Below are 27088 nucleotides of genomic sequence, written 5' to 3'. Positions count from 1 at the left end.
TGGAAACCTGGACTTCTCCCAAATTCTGCCTCAAAATGAATACAGGAAATGTTCAGCAGCCAATTTAGTGAAGGTGGATATGATACAACTTACAGAATCTGTCCTTTGAAGTCCTACTTATGGCTCTGCTTCCATAGGTAGACCCGCTCATATCCAAAAGGCATCAGAACTTTTAGTACTCTACTTAAGCTGTAAAAATTTAGTACACAAAAGTTATCATAACCCAGCAATAAAAGGTTATCAACTATCAACTATTTATGTGTTGTTTCAATAAGCAGATCCTTTTCTTATCTAAGACCATGGGGCACCAAGATTCTCTCTCTTTCTCTTTTTTTTTTTGAGACAGAGTCTCACTTTATTGCCCTAGGTAGAGTGATGTGCCATCATAGCTCACAGCAACCTCAAACTCTTGGGTTCAAGTGATCCTCTCGCCTCAGCCTCCCAAGTAGCTGGGATTATAGGCGCCTGTCACAATGCCCAGTTATCATAAAGACAGGGTCTCACTCTTGCTTGGGCTGATCTTGAACTCCTGAGCACAGGCAATCCACCCGCCTCAGCCTCCCAGAATGCTGGGATTACAGGCATGAGCCACCGAACCCAGCCCTGAAAATCCTGAACACAAAGCTTTGAGGTACTAGAATTCCAAACCCGTGAGAGAGATGGGAGGTGCTGGGTTATGTGCAGCCCTTAAGTAGGGTATTTTGAAATAAAAAAAAGGCTAGGTCTCAAAAATAGCCTTTGAGCTATTTAGCATTTTAATTTACTTAGGACTATGTTGTTATCATTTTGGAATTTTCATTCCAAAGTGTTGGAAATTTTCACGTAAAGTGCTATAATAAGAAAGTTTATGGCTTGGCAACCGTAGCTCAGTGGTTACAGCGCCAGCCACATATACCGAGGCTAGAGGGTTCAAACCCAGCCTGAGTCAGCTAAAACAACAATGACAACTGCAACAAAAACAAGTCAGGCATTGTGGCAGTTGATTGTAGTCCCAGCTACAAGGGAGGCTGAGGCAAGAGAATCACTTGAGCCCAAGAGTTTGAGATTGCTGTGCTGTGATGCCACCGCACTCTACCAAGGCGACACAGCGAGACTCTGTCTCAAAAAAAAAAAAAGTTTACTTTCTAATTTGTAAATCTGTACCCACCAAGGCCATTTGAATCCTTCTGAAGGGATGTTAGGGTACATAATAGAGTTCTCCACCCCACCCCTTTCTGAGCATAGAATTTACTCCCTTAGCCATTGGGATTATTCCCTGAAGAGAGCTCCCAAGGCCGAGTGCTACCTGCTACTGATGGGTGAAGTTAGCCTGTTCTTCCTCTGAATCATAGCTCCATGCAAATCTGTAAATGTATATGTAATATTAATCCTTTCGTACTTATTAAGGTATGTTGTAAATATTTGTACATTTTTTTGTGTTTTTGACAAGAATGTGTACTGGGAAGGTCAAGTGCTATGGTATATGTCTATTATATTAAGTTTATTGATAGTGATTTTAAAATCTTCTATAGTCCTTAGTGATTTCTGTTGATCTATTAGTTACTAAATTCCAGATCATAGATCAGCCTACTCAACTACCCCCTTGAGACTCTTAAATGCATCTCACATGTGTCTCTCCTGAGCTTCGCATCATCTCCAAAAAACCTTCTCCGCCCACAGTCCTTCTCCTTTCATTTAATGACAACAGCATCCTTCCAGTTTCTTGGGACAACCACCTTATAGTTACACTTGACTCCTCTCTTTCTTACTCATGTATGCTCTCGCACCAAATCTTGTCAAGTTGGCCTTCAAAATATATTTGAAATATGAGCACTTTTCACTGCCTCTGTGGCTACTCTCCTGACATGAACCACCATCACTTCTTACCAGTAATAACCTGGGTGAGGAGATCCTAGCTTTTGTCACTCTATTCCAAGTGCAACAACCAAAGTGATAAATGTATATACTTATTTTAAAGTTAAGTCATAACTCCTCAGGTTAAAGCTTTCTAGTGATTTCCCATCTCACTCTATTTTAAGACAAGGTCTTCATGATGGACATTACAGCCATCCATTGTAGAAATACAATTTCCCATTGGTCATTCATGTTTCTATAACTGTGGAATGGAGGTGCTAGCTATCTTTATTCTGGATTGTCTTTTCAAGTATGTTTGTGTATAAAATACTCTTGGAAGACAGAGATACTGTCTTCATTTGGAACAAAGAGCAGGTATGCTCACTGTGCATCATAAAAGATTTAGCTCTAAGCTTAGATTTTCTCCCCAAGCAACCCATGCACATGTCTTACCTGGTTCCCTTTGCATTTCCCTGAGGGAACTGGGGCTCACAGAAGTGACTCAAAAATGCTGATACTCTGCAATGCTGTAGTAAATGCTCCTGTGTCTCTGACACTGGAATTTCATTTTTTGCTAGTACCTACAAAAATGTTTCAAGCTAGTAAGTTAACTTGCCATTAGGTAGAAGTCTCAGACCATTTACAGTCCTTGAAAATACAATATAGCACCCATAACCTCTCTGACATTATCTACCAACACTCTGTCCTTCCAATGTCCTTCCAGTCACACCGCTCTCCTTCATGTCCCTTGATCACTGCAGGAGCTTTATGATACCAGAAGACTTTGCTCTTGTTATTCTCTCTCTTTTCAAAGATCCATATGGCTCAATTCTTCATCTCTTTGAGGTTTTCTTTCAAACACCACCTTCCTAGTGTGGTCTTTCCTGATCCCAAATGAACACACAAATTTCTCCTTTCCTTTTATTTTTCTCTACAAGATGCATCAACATCCAATATGTATTTATTTCCACCCACACTGATTTTCTGTTTACTTGTCTTACTGTTCCATCCGTGAAAGTCAGCCAAAATTGTTTCATTCTACTTCTGGGAACCCAGTGAAAGTGTTGGTACAAAAATTTGCCTATGGTAGGACAGAAAGGTTGCCAGTGGTGAGTAAGTCTAGAATATATCCAATCAAGAAACATTAATTCTATGGTTTCAAAATACAGGTGGACTATTTCTGCTACAAAACGATCATTTTTAGGAAATGGTCAGCATACAAGAAATAATTGGACATATCTCAAAGACTAAGCAGGTGGTACATCCATCTCAATTTTTTGCTTTCTTTTTTTTAATACATGAAAGAAATATTGAATATAGAAATTAGTCGGCTCGGCGCCTATAGCTCAACCGGCTAAGACGCCAGCCACATACACCTAAGGTGGCGGGTTCGAATCCCCAGCCCAGACCCGCCAAACAACAATGATGGCTGCAACCAAAAAATAGCCAGGCGTTGTGGCGGGCGCCTGTGGTCCCAGCTACTTGGGAGGCAGAGACAAGAGACTCGCTTGAGCCCAGGAGTTGGAGGTTGCTGTGAGCGGGATGCCATGGCACTCTACCCAGGGGGACAGCTTGAGGCTCTGTCTCAAAAAAAAAAAAAAAAGAAATTAGTCATTTTTCCTGCTCTAATTTATCTTTGAAGCATGCTAAGTAAAAATGTTACTTGTTTTTGAAATAGTATCTGGGCACCAGTATTTTGAATATACATCACTACTAGAAAATCTAATTCTCTTAGTACTTTCTCACTATGACTGAATGTGGTATTCCTTTGGGGTTAGGCAATGAACCATATATATAACAGTACATAACAGACATGTGGACTGGGATGATGTTGAGAATTTAACAGGAGACCAGATCATGCAAAGTCTCAGAGGCCATGGTATTTTAAGTAAAATCCATGAAAGGTTTAAAGAAGGGAATGAATTGATGCTTTTTAAAAATTCCTCTGGAAGCTATATAAAATGGATTAGAAGGAATTGAAACAAGAAATATCAGATAGAAGTATACTGCAATGGTCTAATCAAAAAATGATAGTGGCCTCAATTTGGATAGTGAAAAGTAGAAATGGAAAGGACAAATATGAAATATGTCATGCAGATAGAGTCTACAAAACTTAATAATGCATTAGACTGGAACACATAGAGGAAATTTTTCAGAGAATGCAATTGAGATAATTATCAGGTTTCTATAGAGAGACTTGAATGGGTGGTGGGACCATTTATAGATCTGAGAATGGCAGAGAGGAAAACATTTTCTAGCAGTACAATTTCAAACATGTTAAACTTGATATAACTAAGATATCCAAGACAAGTTATCAGTGAGAGATGGCTATAAGAAACTGGAGCTCAGAGGTGTAGACAGACAGAAATTTATAAGGAGTTATCATATAGATATTTCTTGAAGCCATGGAATTAGATGAGAGGTAACTAATGGAAAGAAAAGAAGAGAGATGGGCCTCAGAAAGCCCTGAAGAATTATAAAATTTAGAAGAGGGATCTACATGAAGCCAGAGAGACAGGGTGGGAAACCAGGAGAAATGGAATATAATTGGAAATAGGTAGGCCTCTATAATGAGAGAACAGCTAAGGAAATTATCCTACATCTATTCTATAAAAGATTATGCCCTCAAAAATAAAATTATCTAATCTACAACAAAAAAGGCAATACAATGGAGAAAGAATAATCTTTCCAACAAGTGATATTGGAAGACTTGTACATCCACTTGTAAAAAATAAAAAATAGGGCAGTGCCTGTGGCTCAGTGAGTAGGGCACTGGCCCCATATATGGAGGATGGCAGGTTCGAACCTGGCCCTGGACAAACTGCAATGAAAAAATAGCTGGGCATCATGGTGGATGCCAGTAGTCTCAGCTACTCAGGAGGCTGAGGCAGGAGAATCACCTAAGCCCAAGAGCTGGAGGTTGCTGTGAGCTGTGATGCCATGGCACCTACTGAGAGTGACAAAGTGAGACTCTGTCTCTAAAAAAAAAAAATAATAAAATAAAAATCTAGAATTACATGTTACATCCTCACAAAAATTAACACAAAATGGATCAGAGACCAAAATGCAAAATGATAAAACTTCTTGAGGAAAATGTAGAAGAAAAATCTAGATTAGTTTTGAGTTTAATGATGACTTTTTAGATATAACACCAAAGGCAGGAACCATGAAAGAAAGAATTTATAAATTCATTAAAATTTAAAATTTCTCTGCAAAAGACTCTTTTAACAGAATACAAGCTACAGACTAGAAGAAAATATTTGCAAAAGATATATCTGATAGAGGATTGTTATCCAAAATATATAAAGGTCTGAACATGGACCCCAAGCAAAGAAGATACTCGGAAGGCAAATAAGCATATGATGATGGTCAATGTCATGTACCATCAGAGAGTTGCAAATTAAAATAATAAAATACCACTGGAAACTTCTTAGTATGGCTAAAATCCAAAACTCTTTCCACCAAAAGCTGGTGGGGATGTGGAACATCAAGAACTCTCATTACTGATGAGAATACAAAATGGTACAAGCGTTTTGGAAGACAATGGGGGAGTTTCTTACAAAACTAAACATACGTGGTCCCTATGATTCAGCCATTACGTTTCTTGGTGTTTGCCCCAAAGCATACTATATCATTCAGCCATTGTGTTTCATGGTATTTGCCCAAATGATCATACCACATGATCTAACCATATGATATTCTGGAAATGGCAAAACTATACAGTAGTTTTGATCTTTTATACAGTAAAAAGATCAGTCAGTGTTTGCTAGAAGGGAGAGGGTCAAATAGGCAAGCGCAGAGGATTTTTAAGGCAATAAACTATTCTTCATGATACTGAACGGTAGATACATGTCATAATAATTTGACAAAATCCATAGATGTTCACAGGAATGAACCCTATGTAAATGATGGATTTGGGGTGATAATCATGTGCTAATGTGCATTTAATTTTAACACTTCTACCACTCTGGTGGAGAATGTTGATGGTGAAAGGGCCTGTGCGTGTGTTGGGCAGGGGGCGTTTAGGAACACTGTACTTTTCATTGAGTTTAGCTGAGAACCTAAACTACACTAAAATAAAGTCTTGTTTTAAAAAACTATAATAAGATTAATAAAGAAGCAACAGGTAAAATATAATATCAAAGTTTCACAAAGATTACTGAATGAAAGATATTAATGCATATTTTATATATGGTTTCATTTATATAAATCAGGTACTAAATATATACATACAGTAATTATATATGCATTTTAAAAAAAAGTCTGGTTACATATATAATAAACTGCTAACAGTGGTTCCTGGGGTTAAGGAAAGAGAAAGAATAAAATTTCCCTTTTTAAAAAAATTTTTCACTTTTACATCATTTGAATGTCATATAATAAATATGTATTGATTCAGTAATATTTACAAAACAATTTCAGAAGTACACCCATGTTTTAAATCATCCTTATATTCTTAAAATCTAAATCAGCATTATGAAAATCTAGTCCAAGAGACACCTGTGTCAGAAATACCTGGGGCATTTATTAAAAATATAATACTCTTTGAACTTTTCAATAATTGGCTCCATTATAAAAGCCTAAAGCTAATGGAATTAGAACAGACTCAGAAAGTTACCAAGGCTCAATGTAGAAGGTAAACCCTTAAATTTCAAAATTATATAAGTTTATTGTATTTATGAGGAATTTTAATCTAACAAATGACTGCTGTCTCTTTCTCTCTTGCTCTCAGCTTTATCTATAAGTGATCCATCTTTCAGGAGTAATGAATTATCCTGGCTGTCTTTTGCTTCTTTTCCTATTCGTAAAAAGATGCATATTCAATTGCAATTTCAGCCTCTTGCTGCAGATGGCATCCTATTTTACACTGCGCAACATTTAAAAGTGCAATCAGGTAAGATTTGCAGCATCCTTGCAGAAAATTAAAAAAAAAAAAATCCCAATGAATTCCTAATTGTCTTATTAAGTAATGCGTAGTAGTGGGTTTTTTAAAGTCATCTAGTCTATAAAATGTGTAAATACTTGATGCCTTTATGTCCTATTGTCACTACAAGTGTAAATAGAAATACTAACAAAATAGCAAGAGGTTTGTTGAAATTAAAGAAAAATCCAAATATAGTATATGCTCAACTTTATAGCAATCCCATCGAAAAAGACATTAAAGCTATGCGCGATAGTCTTTTATTAATAGACTAAACACGCAGGCTCAGCGCCTGTAGCTCAGTCAGTGGCTGGCCACATACAATGAAGCAGGTAGATTTGAACCCAACCTGGGCCTGCTAAACAACAGAGACAGCTGCAACAACAAAAAAATAGCTGGGCATTGTGGCAGGCGCCTATAGTCCCAGTTACCTGGGGAGGCTGAGACAAGAGAATTGCTTATGCCCAAGAGATTGAGGTTGCTGTGGGCTGTGACACCATGGCACTCTACCAAGGGTGACATAGTGAGACTCTGCCTCAAAAAAAAAAAAAAAAGATTAAATATGCATATAAAAGATACAGAAAAGGAAGCCATGGCTGATAGATTTCATGTAGATTAATCCATATTTACAGCTGCAAATATCCACAAGTTGTCCCATCAATCAAATCAGCTCAGGATTTGTGTTCCAAAATAAGTTTAGAAAAACTTTAAAAGTGCCTATTTATCATAAAATATGGAATAAAATATCTGAGTAGTATGCTCCAATCTTAAAAATTAATTTTTGTGGTTTTATTACTTTATACTTGATTTCTATTTTCATAACTTTCTCCAGAATTCTGACAAAGAAATTTGTATATATAGTTACATTGTGTTTAAATGAGCAGTAAACAGCCAAGGTGAATTCATGTATGATCTTTGTTCCATTTGAGCTCTCTTTCTCATAAGGATTGTTCATTACATTTTCTTACTATAATGGCAATCTGTACTAAACCATAACTGGAGCACCATATCCTAATCAGCTGAAATAAAAAGCCTGAATAGTTACAAACAAAACAAAACAATTGCTAATACTGCTGCAAGACCAATTAGCTTCCATGGCTACAGAGAAAATCTTTTCGTCAATTCTTCATAAGACCAGAACATACTAGCACAGTTAAAATGACCCTTCTTTCACAGAATCTATTCTGTCTCCTCTGCTTGGAAACTTCACCGGTGATAATAAGCTTTCCTAATCACTTGTTAGATCTGTTTTTTATTCTAATGTAGCTTTTCACTGTAAGCTGTTTACTATAAGAACACTCTACAACAGTATCAAGAAAAGCTTCTTCCCTGATCCCCTGAAGGAGAACTGGTGTGTTTGTTTGCCAGCCACAAAGTACTTTCAGAGAGCTAGAAAATTTTTGAACTCCGTATCAATTGTTTCCTTGTTCTAGATTTTTGTGGTATACAAATTTAAATAATCCAGTCTGTATTTCTTCTGATACTGCTTCTCTCTCACAGTTAATATGCTGTTTTCATAGTCAAAATGCATGGTGGAGATTAGTAAGCAAATGAGTTTCTTCCTTCATTAGAAAATTAAAAAAATTTTTTTCATATCTTTAAAGGAAAAAAAAGTTTTGCTTCCAAACTAAAACTAGTATTTAAGAAACATCCTGCGTCATCTGACTCCACAGCCCTACAAAGATATTTCTTTATTCCAATTATGTATTGAGTACAATTTATGTGCCAGGCACTTGCTAGGTGCAGAGGATAAACTGGCCAAACCAGACACAGACATTGTTCCCGCGAAGCCTACGAGCTAGAGAAAAAGGCAGCAGTGGATCAAAGACGGACGCACAGAGGATCGTATTTAAGGTGCTGCCTGCTGACGGTGGGAGGACACTTGGCCCATCTTACCCTGGAGAGCCTCACTCTTTTCCCAAGCAAGTTGAGTTCCCTTTACATTTCCTGTCTCACTGCGACTTCAGATGCTGGATCCTATGTGTTCAGAGCTGTGCACACGTACCTATATATCATAAAATGAGGTGTCATGGAGGGAACTCCACTGATACTACAGCGCTGATAGAGAAAAGCCTGACCTACTTTGAGAAATCAAGGACGACCTCTCTGAGGAAGCAGCATTTGATCTGCAAACTGAAGGAGGGGTGGGAGGACCTAGGTGAGGTAGAATGGGGTGGAGAGTTCCTAGAAAATAACATACACAGAGGCCTGGACACAGACGGAACAGATTCTAACAAGGTCAGAGTCGCTGGAGTGAAGAGGAGGGCCAGGGGGACAGTACATTCTGGGTAAGATTGGAGAGAGGGGAAAGGAGCTGGGAATTTACAGAGCCTTTATAGATTATGGGAAAGAGTCTATGTACCTATCCAGCAACAATGAATGACACCAAAGGGTAACCTAAGAATCAGGCTTTCACTTGGAAAGATCACTTTAGCTTTAGTGCAGTTTAGAAAAAAAACGGAAAATAAGAAAAGTGAGGGAGGCAACAGATAAGGAGAACAGTGGACAGAATCAAGAAATTTTGTAATTTGAAATGCTATTTTGAGGGCTGGCGCCTATAGTGCAGTGGTTATGGCACAAGCCACATGCACCGAGGCTGGCCAGGTTGAGCCCAGCCTGGGCCAGCTAGATAACAATGACAGCTGTAACAAGAAAATAGCCAGCTGTTGTGGCAGGCGCCTGTAGTCCCAGCTACTTGGGATGCTGAGGCAAGATAAATGCTTAAGTTCACGAGTTTGAGGTTGCTGTGAGCTGTGATGTCATAGCACTCTACTGAGGACAACCTAGTGAGACTCTGTCTCAAAATTTCAAGAAAAATGCTCATTTGAGAAATACCACGTGAGATTTTGGTGGCAGGAGAAAGATGGACTGAATCAAGAACTTTGTCCGTAAGTCAGAATGCTGCTAATGAACTGCTTGATAGGACCTATCTTGCAGTAGACTTATGTACTGGGTGAAGAAAAGATGGTTCCAAGGATCACATCAGTTTTTGGCTTAAAGAACTAGGTGGATAATGGACTGATTCACTGATGGGGAAGACTAGAAGAGGCCAGGTTGATGGGACAAAGTTCACACATTGAAACATGAATTTTGGAGCTTGTGGTGCCTACAGAACACTTAAATGGACAATTGAATAGGGATTTCTGTACTTGTGAATAGAACTTGAAGCCAAAGGGCACGGGTGAAACTTTGCAAAACATGTAGTATAAGAATTGTTTCTAATACTGTTCTCTCTTTTTTTTTTTCTCTCTTTACCTCCCCAATCTCTCATCAAAAACAAAAGCAGAGTCTTAAGATAAAACATTAAAATTACTTATTTTCACACATCACTCTTAACTAAAATCATTTAAGGCAAACCTCACTTTAATTTAGTACCATAATACTTTCATTCAGTGAGACGTATCCATAAGTAAGGAAAATTTATGTGGCCAATTGCTGAACAAAATAAAATACAGGATATAATGTGTAATGTATACACGTTATGTTTTGAATTGTGCTTCAGATTTGTTACTTCAAAACCAAAACTTACCCAAATTGGCCAGCAAGAGCAAATGCTTTTAATGGAAAACTTTTTACCGTTACTAAGCTGGTTAATGTTCTCTTTACCAACAGGTGATTTTTTATGTATCTCTTTAATAAATGGTTTTGTTCAACTTCGCTACAATCTTGGTGACAGAACTATCATTCTAGAAACTCTCCAAAAAGTAATTATTAATGGAAGTACTTGGCACGTGATAAAAGCAGGAAGAGTTGGTGCAGAAAGCTACCTGGATCTAGATGGGATAAATGTAACAGAAAAAGTCTCCACTAAAATGAATTCCCTGGACACAAACATAGACTTCTACATTGGAGGAGTATCATCCTTAAATCTTGTAAATCCCATGGCAATAGCAAATGAACCTACAGGTTTTCAAGGTTGTGTACGAGAAGTTATTATAAATGATCAAGAATTACAATTAACTGAATTAGGAGCAAAAGGTGGTTCAAATGTAGGTGACTGTGATGGGACAGCCTGTGGATACAACACGTGCAGAAATGGGGGTCGATGTCTAGTAAATGGCACAACTTTTTCTTGCAGATGTTTGCCAGCCTGGGCTGGAAATACATGCAACCAGTCTGTGTATTGTTTGAATAACCTTTGTCTCCACCAATCTCTTTGTATACCTGATCAATCATTTTCTTACAGTTGTCTGTGTACTTTGGGTTGGGTGGGAAGGTATTGTGAAAAGAAAACTTCGTTTTCAACTGCAAAATTTATAGGAAATTCTTACATTAAATACGTTGATCCAAATTACAGAAGGAGAAACCTTCAGTTCACTGCTGTAGCCTTAAATTTCAGTACCACTGAAACAGAAGGCCTTATTGTATGGATGGGGAAAGCTCAAAATGAAGACAATGATTTTCTGGGAATTGGTCTCTATAATCAGACCTTGAAAATAGCAGTTAACTTAGGAGAAAAAATCTCTGTGCCTATGAGCTATAGCAATGGCACGTTGTGTTGTAACAAATGGCACCATGTACTTATAACTCAAAGTCAGACTCTAATCAAGGTCTACCTAAATAACAGTCTAATTCTTTCTGAGGATATTGACCCACACAAAAAGTTTGTTGCTCTAAACTACGATGGTATTTGTTACCTAGGGGGTTTTGAATATGGTCGAAAGGTGAATATCGTTACTCAAGAGATTTTTAAAACAGGTTTTGTTGGCAAAATTAAAGATGTGTTTTTTCAAGACAAAAAGAAAATTGAATTAATTAAATCAGAAGGATATAATGTTTACAATGGAGATGAATAAAACTAGATTACTTAAATTGACACACAGAAAACATGTATGTAGATTTAGTTACTGACAGTTATTCCTTTGGTAAACCGTTTATGGGGAATAAACTGTTAGCTATTGCCTGAAATAGTCTAAACACTAACACATCTTTTTGATAAACTTACAAAATAGAACTGAAGAAAAGGTTCTGGTTGTTCTTCCTACATCTAATTTATCTGTATGCATATTGATTCCTATGTTTTAACTCCATTAGTTCATTCAGTGTTTATTCCTCTGCGAAATTTTAAAAATAAAATTTAGGTGGGAATAAATTAGTGATAGATACAGTTAAGAAGAAAAAGTTATTAACCAAGGGAGAAATACAAATTATATAAGAAAATATAACCATATGATACTACAATGCTCAGCTGCAATCTTTTGTATGACTGCAATAATATAAAACTTGAATATAGTCTTAAACTAAAACTTGTAACATAGAGAGACAGGGGATGTGAGAGAGGAGAGGTGAGTGGGCTAGTGAAGGCTAAATCCTTTTCTTTCATTGTAAGACATCAATAGAAAATACAGTATTTGTAACTTTAAAAATTGCATATGCATGTCACAAACACGAAGGCAACGATCCTAAAACGTGTCTAGAAGGATTATAAATGGTTGCCTCTGGAGAGAACAGAGGACTGTTGCTTTCTGTTTCTTAATCTTGTATAACTTTTGACTTCTTAAACTATGTACTGCTGATGTAACTGATCAAATAAAAAATTTAACTTTACTTGTGTTTAACTGTTGTCAAGTCTACAGATCTCAAAATTAGACATAAAACAGGTCCTGAACACCACTGAAAATTAGTGTCCTCACCTGTACTGCTGAAAGCACATCTTGAAAAGTATATTTTGCCCAAATACTTGTGAATAGCATTTTTACCTGCTCCTCCCACTCCATCACTGCAGATTGGAAAGTTATTGCTATTGTTACTCAGCACTTTGAGTTGGTATTTATAATTTTGCCACACAAAAAAAATGACAATATACAGCTTTGGGCATTAACAGGTAGAATAGGTCATGTAAAGGGGGAAAAAATTCATAGTAATTAATAAAAGCATGTAGGGCTGAAAAGGAAAAAAAATGTTACCATGCACCAAGTAAGTGAAGAGAAGAATTCACAAAGGATGGATGAATGCAAAGTTAACTTCTTAATGCTAGTGCACATTCTAGTCTACACGAAGGAATTAGGTAACTTTTTTTTTCAAACAGAAGGTCTCACATATTTATAAACAAAGACAAAACTCACTTTCCCAATGAAACATGGCCAACTGTCCAACTGCTGACATTTTCAGGGTGATATGAGATGATGGTGACCTTGACACAACATAGGTACGTGCCATCTCGTGCGATTCCTTACAGACCCAGCTTGGTTCTTCTCCAGTGTCTCCTCTTCGAGCACCTGATTTTATTACCAGTTTTCATTCACATCCTCTGGGAAATGGGACAATTTTGTTTTTGTTTTTTGGCCAGAAACCCTTAATTCTGAAAGTCTTGTCATTTGAAAAGTATTAGGGTTTTTTGTTTGTTTGTTTTTGTCTTATCTTAACCACTCTAATGCAATCAGAAAGCTAAAGACAATCCTGGAAAGATTTAGGACCAAAGTTAAGAACTTGGGCACCATTTGACAGCACAAATGCCACCCAGGCGTACTGCTCCTATGGAGGGTAGAATATAACCTAAGGAAGAATTGCAGAGTGTCCACACATTGGTACAAAGGGAAGGCTTTGGGGTTGTTTTTTAACAGAAGTCATTCAACACAACTCCAATATTTGCTGACAAACTTTCAACTAAACTTGTTTGGTCTATATCATTACATTAACTTTGAAGATATCGAGATTATAAGGACAATTGCTCTAAAGAAAACTTTTGGCAGCTGATAATAAAATGTAACTTTTCTTTTTTTTTTTTTTTGCAGTTTTTGGCCGGGGCTGGGTTTGAACCCGCCACCTCCAGCATATGGGGCTGGAGCCCTACTCCTTTGAGCCACAGGCACTACCCTAAATCTAACCTTTCTTAAAAAAAAAAAAAAATTCTTTCATGGGCTTGGTGCCTGTAGCACAGTGGTTACAGCGTCAGCCACATGCACCTAGGCTGTCAGGTTCAAACCCAGCCTGGGCCAGCTAAACAATGACAACTGCAACAAAAAATAGCTGAGCATTGTATCGGGTGCTTGTAGTCCCAGCTACTGGAAGGCTAAGGCAAGAGAATCGCTTAAGCCCAGGAGGTAGAGGTTACTATGAGCTGTGACGCCACAGCATTCTACTGAGGGTGACAAAGTAAGACTCTTATCTCAAAAAATAAAAAAAATTCTTTTATGCATTAAAGTCAATATAGCTAGTCTATGGAAAGTTACAAAGTCTTCTAAGAAACTTTGCCTAAACCGCATTCCAATATTGGGTATGTTCTTTCATTATACAGTCTGCCTTTTCCTTAAAGCAGAGCTTCTCAGGGGATCCACAGAGTCCTTCCTTTCCCAATGACAAATCTGTATGAAGCCAGATTTTCTTCATAAATTTCAAACAAAGTGACATATTGCAAAACACTGAATGCAAAAGCAAAGTCAATCCAGTTGTCTTAGAGTCAGACATCAGCAATGTGTAAAAATGAAAATAGTGATTCTTTTCACTCAATTTAGCTCACAGGCTATTTTTCACATGCTGTATTAACATACAATGGGATTGTTAAAAGTATTTTATTACTTCAATTTCTAATATGCTCAATAACTCACAGCTCTTGGGTAGTCTCAATTTTTAAGAGTGTAAGGAGGCTCAGCACCCATAGCTCAGTGGTTAGGGCACTGGGCACATACACTGGGGCAGGCCTGGGTTCGAACCTGCCCAGGCCTGCTAAACAATGACAACTACAACAACAAAAAATAGCTGGGCATTGTGGAGGGCACCTTGGTCTCAGCTAATTGGGAGACTGAGGTGAGAGAATCATGTAAGTCCAAGAGTTTGAACTTGCTGTGAGCTATGACACCATATCGCTCTACCAAGGGCGATATAGTAAAACTGTCTCGAAAAAAAAGAGAGACCCCTCTTTTCTCTTGCCTCAGCCTCCCAAATAGTGGGACTACAGGTGCCCACCACAACGCCTGGCTATTTTTTTTGGTTGCAGTTGTCATTGTTGTTTAGCAGACCAGGGCCAGGCTGGAATCCGCCAGCCTTGGTGTATATGGCCGGCGCCCTAAGGGCATGGAGCCTGTGGGTCTTAAAACCAAAATGTTGGAGAATTGCTGCTTTCAAGTTTTTTCTCACAGCTGCAATTTAAAATTCAGGTGTTGGGCAGCGCCTGTGGCTCACTGGGTAGGGCAACGGCCCCATATACTGAGGGTGATAGGTTCAAACTCAGCCCTGGCCAAACTGCAACAAAAAATAGCTGGGTGTTATGGCGGGCACCTGTAGTTCCAGCTACTAGGGAGGCTGAGGCAAAAGAATCACCTAAGCCCAGGAGTTGGAGGTTGCAGTGAGCTGTGATGCCACCGCACTCTACTGAGGGCAACAGGGTAACACTGTCTCAAAGAAAATAATTTAAAAAAAAAAAAACAGCTACTTTATTAAAAATAAATATAATTCAGGTGTTATCCCTTGCCTATTGCTATTCTGAAAACTACCCTAAATCCGAACCTTCCAGGCCAGGCACAGTGGTACACACCTGTAATCCCAGCACTCTGGGAAGCTGAGGTAGGTGGATAACTTTGAGCTCAGGTTCAAGACCAACCTGAAGAAGAGTGAGATTCTGTGTCTCTGCAAAAAAATTGAAAAACTAGCCCAGTATTGTGGCGGGCACCTGTAGTCCCAGCTACTCAGGAGACTGAGGCAAGAGGATCACATGAGCCCAGGAGTTTGAGGTTGCTGTTGAGCTATGATGCCATGGCACTCTACTAGGAAGACAGAACAAGACCCCATCTCAAGAAATAAGAAAAAAATATTGAAACCTTCTTTTCTGCTCACCATTCAATTTGAAGCAGCAAATCTGAGTCCTGTGCCTGCAGAACAGGCACACAATATTTCACTGCCACCTAGAGTCTCCTGTCACTCAAAATGACTTGAGCCCTGTCAACTTCATGTAGAAAATTAACATTACTTCTGTTTCCTATTTTTTGGTATCTTAGTGAGGACAGTGTTGAAAATTCACCATGTGATGTGCATTTCTGGGACACAATAAAAACTGACAGCGAAAAACTTAATTTTCTAAAAATACTTCTGTAGTGTCAAATGTAAACATGAGAACTTTTAAAAAAAAAAGATGAAATACATAATACATAACCCAGAGGACAGCAATAATATTTACATTTTGAAAGACTCCTTTTAAGAAATAAATTCCTGGAAAAAAAATCATTACTTTGAGGAAAAAGTATTCTCCTAAAGAATATTTTTAAAGGACAGCTTGGGCTGATATTTACACATATCTGATTACATTAAAAAGGTATTTAAGAGATGTATATATTGGACTCACTGACCTTCCTGTATTTACGCTACAGTTTCCCCAATGACTCTGTTATGCATCCATCTATGACAGGAAACTTACCAAGTGGACTCAATTTTTCAAGACACTTTCTAGTTACTAATTTTTTTTTTTTTGAGACAAAGTCTATGTTGCTCTACATAGAGTGCCGTGGCATCATACTTCACAACAAACTCAAACTCTTGGGCTCAAGCAATTCTCTTGACTCAGCCTCCCAAATAGCTGGGACTACAGGTGCCCGCCACAACACCCAGCTGTTTTTAGAGATGAGGTCTCACTCTGGCTCAGACTGGTCTTGAACCTGTGAGCTAAGCTTAGCAATCCACCCGCTTCAGCCTCTCACAGTGCTAAGATTACAGGTGTGAGCCACAGCGCCCAGCCTTTAATATTTGTTTTTCAACTCACCCACTACCTTCTTGTTCAAATGAATTAATGAATGTTTTATGAAAAAGAAATCAAAGAAATCAGAGTGTTTGGCACCCCTTTAAAAGTAGTAACCAACTTTATTCACAGTTTGCTTTGGAAGATAGAAATCCATGCCGACTGGGCATATAGTTCTTTGTAGTCATCAGTAAGTGGCAACTTAACCACTGGGATCTAAGAAGATGAATATAGTATAACTGGGTACATCCAAATGTTAAAATATTTGTTTTTACTGAGATCTGGTTTATTACCAAGCTCTCATATGCATTTAAGTGTGATTCGTATGCTTCGGTAAAAACACAGCTACTATTAAAAATTTAGGAATAACAGACTGTAAACTTACCTGTTAACAAGTAGTTTTATATGTTAGCACACACAGACGTTGTCACTCCATTTTCTTCTCTATTGTTGGTATTTTCTTTCTTAAAAATTTAACATGTATTTACTACAGTCTTAGATAGTCCACAATTCCAAAAATTTAAGATTGGATCATCCACAATACGCTACAATTACTGAGTGCTGAGGTAGTAGAATGATGATGCCCGGGCACCACTATGTTAGGTTACATGGCAAAGGGGAGTTAGGGTTACAGCTGGAACTTGGGTTGCTAACCAGCCAACTGTAAAGAGAAACTCTTAAGCCCAAGAGCTGAAGGCTGCTCTGAGCTGTGATGTCACAGCACTCTACCAAGGGGAACACAGTGAGATTCCATCTAAAAAAAAAAAAATAAAATGATGATCCTAGATTATCTGAGTGGACCCAATGCAATTGCAAGGATCCATGGAAGTAGAATGGAGAAACCGAAGAAAGGGTCAGAGATGTCGAAGTCTGGGTCTCACAGAGATGGCATTCAATATAAAGGAAGGGGCCACAAGCCAAGGAAAGTGGGTAAGGATTCTCCCCTAAAGCCTCCATACAAGAAACGCACCCTGCTGACACTCTTGGTCTTGCCCATGAAGATCCACATCAGAGTTCTGATCTAAGACCTGTAAGATCATAAACTTCTGCGGTTTTAAGCCACTACGTTTGTAGTTAATTTGTCACAGAAGCAACCAAAAACTAACAAGAGAATTAGGGCTTGTGATTAACATATACTGAAGATCTGCACAGCAGAACCCTCAGGTTTTTGGCTAAATCTTTTGCTCACTTTGAGAATTTGGCTTGTTCAGTGAAGGGTCTGAGGCCGGCTGGTGGAATGGGGTGAGAGGCGATGGAGGTGCACGTGTGTCAATCAGGCTTTTGCTCCTTGCTCTCTCATTCTAGATCCTCACAGCACAACAGCGCTTCTGTCTCTGGAGAAAAGCAGAACTGCTGTGGGGTGCCAGTTCTGACAATGGCAGTCAGACCTGAGCAAGTTGTGCACCTTTCTAAGTTCTAGTCTCCTCAGCTCGAAGACAAATCTTCACCTTTAAGAGCTGACCAAGGTTTACATCATATGCTCGACACGAGGCATAGACAGAAGGAGCTGTCTTATTAGTGTTTTACTTGTGTCTTGCAAAGAAACCTAGTGTCCAGTAACTTTTCAACTAGATAAACCAGTAAAAGTAGATTTACTGACAACATACACATTTGAAATTTTAAAAGGAAAAAAAAAACCTAATTTTTTTTTTAAATTTGTAAAACCCTGACAGCAATTTCTTCTTAATGGTGCAAAAGATGATGAACAACCTTAGATTTTGCTTTGTTTGGGGACTTCGTTTTTTAACAAGTTAATTTTCAGAAGAAAAGCAGACCAGGTTAAACAGACCTCTGAGGAATTTTATAATGATACAGAGGATAAGGATGGAAAAACAAATGTTGCCAGTCACTGCAAATTAGACAGAACGTTTGGTTCTGAATTTCCTCCCTTCTCTCTCTAGCAAAAATAAGGCTAATTCAGTTTCAACTCTAATCTTTTTTTTTTTTTTTTGAGACGGAGCCTCAAGCTGTCCCCCTGGGTAGAGTGCCATGGCATCACAGCTCACAGCAACCTCCAACTCCTGGGCTCAAGCGAGTCTCCTGCCTCAGCCTCCCAAGTAGCTGGGACTACAGGCGCCCGCTACAATGCCTGGCCATTTTTTGGTTGCAGCCATCATTGTTGTTTGGCGGGCCCGGGCTGGGGATTCGAACCCGCCACCTTAGGTGTATGTGGCTGGCGCCTTAGCTGCTTGAGCCACAGGCACCAAGCCTCAACTCTAATCTTTAGACACTTTGAAAAACAAATTTAATCTTAATTTTGTGAAATTACTTAACATCTTTCTTCCTTGATACAGGCAGGTAAAAATACTGTTTTCACTGTGGTCAAAAGTGTTAGCTCATTTGGTGGCTTTGGATTATAGCTATTATACAGTATGTTTCTTAGGGTGCAAATAGATTTGGATTAGTAAGAGTCTCCATATGCTTTCTATCTCAAGTAAAACTGGAATATAAAGCTGTATAATGTAAAAATTAAGGGAAACTACACATTTTGTAAAGTATATAAAACACATTTTTTAAAAAAAAGTTCTGTGGTTTTACAATGATTAGTGAGTAAATACACCAAATTCTGACAGTGCACAGGTTTTTAGAAACATACTTATAAAGAGGGTGGCAGTTGCACGGTGTTTCTCGGGTAGTTCTAAATTCTAGCCTCTTCACAACTATACAATTTATCTCCGCTTATAAGATTTTTAAAAGATTATTTTCCCCCTCATCTAATGCCTGACAGACATAGCTATGTTTGTATGTTTTGGGCCAAGTAGGAGAAAAATAATGTCTGAAGGTAATTAAAATTTTAAAGAAGAAATTCTTTTACTACTGAATTTCAAATCACACACACAAAATAGGTGAGAAACTCTTTTATCATACTCAGAATCAAAATATCCCTTAAAATATTTACATTGTACAGTAAAAAGGATAGCAAAACACAAGATCATGTACAAGCTTAAGTATTCAAGTTTCTGAAAAGCCAAAAATGAAAATGAAAATGAAAATAATGGCCTACCACAAAGCTGTAGTATATGTAATAAATGCCTTCGACGAGTGTGGATTAAAGCAATAAATGTACCCTTGGGCTTCTGATTCTTGGTCAAAAATTGCTCTATTAAATTATTAGCATAATCTCATTATGAAGTTGCGTCGATTTTTGTTGCTCCTCTACAGCTTCTTTAAAAACAGTGCAATTTAAAACAAACTTACAGAGCACACATTACTCTCAAATTAGTCATTATAGAAAGGACATTCACTAGAGGCAGTAAATATATTCCGCAGTTAACCATATTTACCAATTAAGGAATAAAACTAAAATTTCTAAGCCTTTATTGCATATTAATAAAACAAATCTTTGAATATACAGCAATGTAAAACTTTTAAAAATATTAAATTCCTATAACTAGGGACAGTTGGTATGAAGAAGGGGTGATGAGCACTGGCACAGAGAACTCCGCACCAACACACAGAATTTATTGTTCTGCAAACCACCGATAGTAAAAATGTAAAAGATGGCACAATCTTAGCAGGCAACCTTAGAAAGTTTTTAAGATACAACATGGAACAGTTATTTAAATGTAATCTTGCAGCAGCCTGCAGACTCTACCTCTTGCTTTTCGTTCTGTCAGTGTGGTCCCTATCCTTGTGGTGCCTGTCCCTGTCCTTCTCCCCTTCTCTATGTTTACTCTTCTCTCGGTCCTTGTCCTTCTCATAGTCCTCACTTTTAGGTTTATCTGGCTTCTTATCTACGTTCCTACTATCTCTGCTTGCTTTTCCATCTGCTCCTCGATCGCCATGTGATAAGCGTGCCCTCTCTTTATCTTTGTGCCCTTCCTCCCTGATTTTTCTGTCTCTGTCCTTGTCTTGGCTTCTGTCTCTGCGTCTATGCCTTTCAGATTCTTGCTCCCACTCCTTCTCATGTCGCTCTCTTTTCAAGTGGTGTGAATCACTATAAAATCTCTGGCGGTCCCCTTTACCCCTATTAAATGGCCTATCCAGTTGCTGTTGGTCTTGCCTACCCCAAGGGTCACTATGACGCCTTTCTGGTCTCCGAATGTCTTTAACCTGGTAAAAATTTTGTGGGCCTATATACCTTGATGCTTGTGAAAGAGGACCCATCATACGCTGTGGTTGGCCTGGAAGATGAACAACAGGTGGCCAGGGAACCATGGGATTTTGAGCAAAGCCAAAGCCTGGAGGGGGGAGTAATGGAGGTGGCAAATGTGGTGGAAATCCAAACATGCTTTGGGGGGGGAAATTAGGAGGCCCTGGAAATGGAAATCCAGGGGGACTAGACTTGAGATGCTGGAGGTTGGGCTGCTGTGGCCTCACGGGTGAAAAGTTTGTGCTCGTTCTGGGGCTGGTGCTTCTGGAAGTAAAGTTGATGTTCTTGGATGGAAATTCTGATTGGCATGCGTTTCCAACTTCAAAATGAGGTGCTGCTGCTGGTGCTGATCCTCTTCTAAATGGGTGCACAGTTTCAATGTTTTGCATTACAACATCCTCCTGTAAGGGTTTCGCTTGTTCTGTTTGAGACGTTTGTGTGTTTTCTACTGATGGTGCGTTTTCGGCAACCTTTGAATTATCACTCTGCTGAACACATGAGTTTTTCTCTTCAGAAGATGACTTTTCCTCTACATTGACAGGTTCTGTTAAGTGCTCCTTGTTGTGTGATGGGCTAGGCAGGGCATGTTTTTCTCCATTCCGGCAACTATCTCCATCTTTGCTTTCTGTAGTAGCTACCTGCTGACTTCTTCCTGCTGCTTGCCTAGGATCTCTTTTCAGGTTGATAAATGGTGGGGACCTTGATGCATTAGCAGCAACGTTTTCATTGCTACCTGCATTAGCATCTGTGCTTCCTTTTCCCACGCTGGATCTGCATGGAGGACTGGTATTTGAAGTCCGATTATCTTGCAAATTATTGTCTTGATCTTGCTGCAGCTGTCTTTTTAATGTTCTCTCTTTACTCTCCACTGTTTCCTCTGGTTTTGACTGGATTGATAAATTGGTTAAGAATGCTTCTGTGGAAACATCTGGTGGTTTACCTTTGAGACTAAGGTTTGTCAAAGGCCCTGGAGAAACGGAGGAGGAACCTACTCCTGATGTTTCCTCTCCTATTACTACCGAATCACCTGTAGATTCTGAAAGATTATCTTTTACCTCCTTGGCTTCACCATCAGTTACTTCTACTTTATCTATTTTCTCTGTTTTTGAGTTGGTTTGCTCATTTAAAAATGGAATTTCTTTAAGAGTGCTCTGTTCTATCACTGACTGAGCCTGGTCATATATTTGATCCCCAGTGGTACCTAAAAGGCTTTGAAGTATATCATCCACAGGAAGAGGTTTGTTTGCTAATTCCAGAGTAGAAGGTTGATTTTCCCAGCCGATCAACACACCAGGAAGAAACCTTAAAGGTTTTGGTGGCTCCTGTTTGGTGATTTCCATTAAAGGTTCAACTGCTGTTGGAAGGTCTTCTTGAAGAGTCTGCTGAGGCTTATTTCTCTGCTTATGTAATACAGTTGTAAAAGAATTAAAAAAGTCATTTTCTTCCTCTGGTGCTTCCTCTGCAGAAATTTCCATCCTAGTTTTTTTATCAGGTGGCAAGGCTACTGGTATGCTTTCAGGAGCCTCAGCTGTGTGACCAGCACTAGCACTATGTTGCCGCTTCAGTTTTTGACGAATAATTAGGCCCAACAAGAGATTAGGTCTATGTAGTTCAAGCCCTGTATAAAATCAAAAACATAAACAACAAAAAAACATCAATAGTCATTTTCAATCATTACAAAAAAAGGTATAAAACTTTACATCTAGCTTACTATGAGCTATTAAGTAATTATCTTTCCCTGTCAAACCATCTTTAGAGGGTTGGATCCCAAAAAAGCAGTTAGTCTTTTCACTCTGGTCCCCACCTCCCATGTAATTTCAATCTTATCCTATTATTAAAATGTATACCTACCGGGTCCATCAAAAGGCACAAGAGGGTGTGGAATTTTATCTGCAGCACCCAAAGGAATAAGGTACATATCTTTAACCTGCTTCATATTGTTAGCAGCTACTCCATAGCGCTTTCTGCTACTGAAGTAGGCGAACAGCAAAGTGTAAGAAATTTGATCTTCTTCAGTTACTGGTGTAAAGCGAACCACACAAATTTCCTATTCAAGAAAATAACAAATGATTGTTTAAAATAATAACCTGAAGAATAGCTTGGTTTTAAATACTATTTCTTTTTTCAGTAATAATCTAAACTTTACAATGATAGTTACCAAATAACATGGTTTACCAACTTAAACATACATGAGAATACTGAAAGGAAATAACTCTTAAGAAAAGATCTTTACTGGTCCATTGACAGATCTTGTTTTCACTAAAGGCTTTCTATAAAAAATTGAGTCCTGGGCCTTGCCTATGGCTCAAAGGAGTAGGGCACCAGCCCCATACGCCAAAGGTGGTAGGTTCAAACCCAGCCCCCGCCAAAAACTGCCAAAAAAAAAAAAAAATTAAGTGCCAAGATGACTAATTTTTTCAAGGTAACATAACGTGTCAGTGGCAGAAATAATACTTAAATACTTATGATAGATATACTATATCCTGATTCCCGATGCTGTAACTTCCACAGAGGGCAATCTGTGTCCTCAGTACACTGGGAACTAATAGTAACCAACACCACCTCCCTGTATGCACACAAATTCAGTGATAATTCAGTTTACAGGAAATAAATTTAGGACTAAAGGGGGCTAGGTGAAAAGACCTCAAATATGCATAAGACCATAAATTTTATAAAGTAATATGGCTTATTTGGAAAATATCTACTTGCCTCTGGACTCTTGGCTTTGCTACAGATAAAAAAGAGAGTCCTAATTTGGTATTAATTTGGTAGTGTTAAGAAATGGATGTTTTTTCATGAAGGTATACAATCAAAATGGGAAAGCCAAATTTGTTGTGAAACCTAAAACTGATGCAAGCTCCTCAAGACACGAATGAGCTGAACAATGGCTCCATCTCTTATAAAATGTCTGTTATCTAAACCACTTTTAGATTAAAGATTACCACACATGTATTAGTAACAACTACTATGGTGTTTAAATCAGTTCAAGTTGGAGACATCCTACCAAGTGTCAGCAGAGGATTCCCAAAGTGTCCGAAAGTAATATTCCCATTTTTATTACCATGAGAAAGTGACAATGGATGCAGTAACTTCTTAAACAGTGCTCCAAGTTTATCTGCATCCTAACATTATCAATTTTAATTCTAAAACCTATATTGGGGAAAAAATATTCTTCTTAGCTTAAGATCATCCATTTTTGATCACTCCAAAGAAAAACTACAGAGTTCTAGAAAAAGAGGCAAAAAAGTACCATTACTTTCATTAAGATGTTTTTACCAATTGCCTGTAATATGCTAGGTACACTCAGATCCCTTGAAAGAGAAAAACAATTTCTTCTAATGATAAATATTCCTCTGCAGTACTATTTCATGAGTTAAAAAGATGACAGAAAATACAAACAGGTGATGGGTGTGTTAATCAATTCAATGTAAGAAGCATTTCACGCTGTGTATCACATATCAGTACACTGAACCCCATAAATCCATCAAAGTACATAGTTACGCTTTAATACAACTAAATGAATAAAAATACAAAAAAGGAAAAAGAAATACTATTGTGATAGAAAGCCATTAATCAGCTCCCAGTATCCTTTCTCCACCTTTCCCCCATTACTAATGAGAAGCCTTTAACTTTTAGCTGGGCACCAGCTATCCCTAGCAGCTACGTAATGTGACTAAGTTTTTGCCAATGAAAGTTGATGACTATAATTTGTAGGTCTTGCCTTTAAAACAACTGGCTAGGCATTCCTCTTTTATTTCCATTTGGTGCTTGGGAGTCAGCTTTGATTGTATGACTGATGAGGGCAACAGTGTTGAAAATGGCAAGATAACAGGAAAGGAGAAACATGGTCCCTAAGTGATGTTTCAGAAGCAGAATCACCTAACCACCCTGAATAACTGGCCTGACAGAAGAGCCACTATATTTTAGAGTCTCTTTGTTGTTAAGAGCTTAGATGTGCCCTATAACCGAAGTAAGACCAAATTCCACAGTGAATCTCAATACTGGACTTTAAAACACTTCTTTCCAAATACTGACAGAAGCCACAAAGACAGCATCCCAGAAGGCAGGCAGGGTAAGTGCTGACCAGTTTTAAGCCTTAGCAAATGCCTTCAAGTTCAGCTTGTTGAGGTCTGAGTAAATTATGTAAATTCAGAATCTGTATTGGCTCCCTTCCCCAGAAGACCTGGTATCGTTGCCTAAGAACTCTTGATTTGTTTACTTTTAACATTTTCCCAGGCTGGTATACTGGAAAGGTTTCCTCACCTTGGTTCCTGACGCTTTTATTTTTTCCACATAATCCCAAACTGTTTGAGGTGATATCCTGCCACCTACTTGAATACTATCCGGTAGATCCTGTGGTAAAAAAGGAAAGTGATCAGTATATGCAGGATGACTTTATTAAATTGTACAAATTTAGCTCAAAGATTAATGTGAAATGGTAATAAAAACAAGTAAAAAGATTATGAAAAATACATCAGAAAACATAATATAGAACAGAGACAGCAATCAGACTTTACAATGCCAACTGCAAATGACTGACGCCTAAAATACAGGTACCAAGAAAGAGTGAGCTCATGCCAGATCTCAACAGGAAACATGGGCCCAGGGAAGGGAAGCAGTGACAGCATCAGCAATCTAGAAAAACTACAACACATTTCAGAATGTTGAGTAGAGACTGTTCCACTTTTTTGTAGTGGTAGTTAAGCAAAAGTATTCTTTCATCAGTAATGGCTGAAGTTCAGAGGGTATAAAATTTAATACAATTACAAGGTATTTTTCTTGTACAGGGGACAATAACACTGCAATGTATTTTATTACAAGCACAATCTTTCTGAAACAAATGACTATAAACAAAATCAATTACAAATATTTAAAGCTTTATTTAGTATATTCCTATTTTTTTCCATGAAGACTAAAGAAAATCATAAAAGCATAATTAACATTAAATTTAGTTACAATTATTTAAATTGCTAATTGTTTTAAATTTTTTATTTGTAATTTTAGTTCCAATCAAACTGAAAGTAGAAAGTAAAGATGGAACTCTGAAAAGCAGCCATATAAAAACTGTGGCTCAGAAAGAAAAATAATAATCTTACTTTAAATTAAAAGGTTTTATAGTTAAGGACTTCATCCTCCACTTAAAAGAAGGATTATTGGCTCGACTTCCCATAGCACAGTGGTTACAGCATTAGCCACATACACTGAGACTGGCAGGTTTGAATCCAGCCCAGGCCAGCTAAACAATGACAAGTACAACAAAAAAAATAGTTGGGCACTGTGGTGGGCACCTGTAGTCCCACCTACTTGGAAGGCTGAGGCAAGAGAATCATTTAAGCCCAAAAGTCTGAGATTATTGTAAGCTGTGACGTCACGGCCCTCTACCGAGGGTAACATAGTGAGACTCTGTCTCCAAAAAAAAAAAAAAAAATTGTTTGCACCATGGACCAAAAACTAAATTTCCTATACATATTTGTTCAAAAAGAATATCATGAATCCACTTAATTTTTCTACTATAAAATTCACATTTCTAAAATATTATTTACTAAGCAAACTTATAAAAGTAACAATTATGTTATTAATCAAAACCAGAACTATTAAGCAAATAACCTAATAAATATCAGATAAGCAATATGATACTGAATTAAACTAATTTCAGCTAAATCTAAAGAAAAGTCTAGCTTATGTTAGCCTTATAGATACTAGGCATATAATTTAGGCTTTGGAAATACTGAATTTTTAAAAATCTTTTGCCTTTATGGCCAGAATTAGGTATAAACATAATAGCAAAATACGATCTCAACACAGTACATGTATACTGATTTATTTTTCCTTGTATATATGCACAAAAATACATTTCCTTCAAGGTAGAGCAGAACCTCTTTAAGTTGACTGCCCAAGGGACTATAACAAAATGGTCAACGTACACAGGTGGTCAACATAAGAAACTAGGCCTACTGTACTGATACGTGTCTGGTCTGTGAAAATTAGAGGTGGTCATTCTGGGAGATGGTCAACTATGGAGTTTCTACTGTGGCTCCAAAAATGTCATACTTTCTCACTTATCACACTATTATGATGCTGATGCTACTTATTTTCACTAAGCACTACATAATAGTCTCTCCCTACTCCTTCAAGTATAAAACCAACTAAGAGTATCACTACAACAACTACGTTCACTAATCTTATAGGACCGTCACCTAACTGTAAAGCTTCATCTCTTAGTCAACGAACACCACATTCACAGAAATAGGCAAGTAAGAACTGTATGAAGCTGGGAAAACATAAGCAGTGGGGAAATGAGAAGACTTGTTTAAGAAGGAAAGCTCTTCCTAATGGACTAACACTAAATACCATTAGTGTGCTCATCTTGTATGTAAATCTATATTCAATGAAAAACGTGGATACTCAGGATACTCTCATTAACCTTAATTCTGACACAGTAAAGTAGTACACCTTGGGGAGAGTACAGGACATGTGGTTTTAAACTTTCATTGTACAGTCTTCTACATTTCTAAAGACCTACTTGTAAATTTGTAATTCCATTAATTGAGCTATTTAAGGATCACTGTTAGTA

General features: G+C 38.0%; 2 protein-coding genes across 6 annotated transcripts in view; one reads left to right on the top strand and one right to left on the bottom strand.

The window, feature by feature from the left end:
* The window catches only part of EYS (eyes shut homolog (Drosophila)), a 1547934-nt gene extending 1536384 nt beyond the window's left edge, over positions 1 to 11550 (top strand). The window contains exons 41-42 of the mRNA XM_012805052.1: positions 6566 to 6727; positions 10367 to 11550. Of these exons, the coding sequence (XP_012660506.1) occupies positions 6566 to 6727; positions 10367 to 11550 (1346 nt within the window). The remainder of the gene's footprint in view (positions 1 to 6565; positions 6728 to 10366) is intronic.
* A 7714-nt stretch (positions 11551 to 19264) lies between these two features.
* The window catches only part of PHF3 (PHD finger protein 3), a 105753-nt gene continuing 97929 nt past the window's right edge, over positions 19265 to 27088 (bottom strand). For 3 of the 5 annotated variants that reach the window (XM_023513130.1, XM_023513131.1, XM_023513132.1), the window contains 3 exons: positions 24778 to 24867; positions 22366 to 22561; positions 20013 to 22132 (listed from right to left, as the gene is read on the bottom strand). In XM_023513130.1, the coding sequence (XP_023368898.1) occupies positions 20013 to 22132; positions 22366 to 22561; positions 24778 to 24867 (2406 nt within the window). Of the gene's footprint in view, positions 22133 to 22365; positions 22562 to 24777; positions 24868 to 27088 lie in introns of all 5 variants that reach the window. The other 2 variants (XM_023513129.1, XM_012805081.2) reach the window with 1 other exon arrangement.

The sequence above is a fragment of the Otolemur garnettii genome, unplaced genomic scaffold, assembly GCF_000181295.1.
Source record: "Otolemur garnettii isolate 467f Iridium unplaced genomic scaffold, OtoGar3 scaffold00035, whole genome shotgun sequence".
In the NCBI taxonomy this organism is placed as follows: Eukaryota; Metazoa; Chordata; class Mammalia; order Primates; family Galagidae; genus Otolemur; species Otolemur garnettii.
Note: the sequence above shows the minus strand (reverse complement) of the source record. Positions and strands in the feature narration are given on the sequence as shown.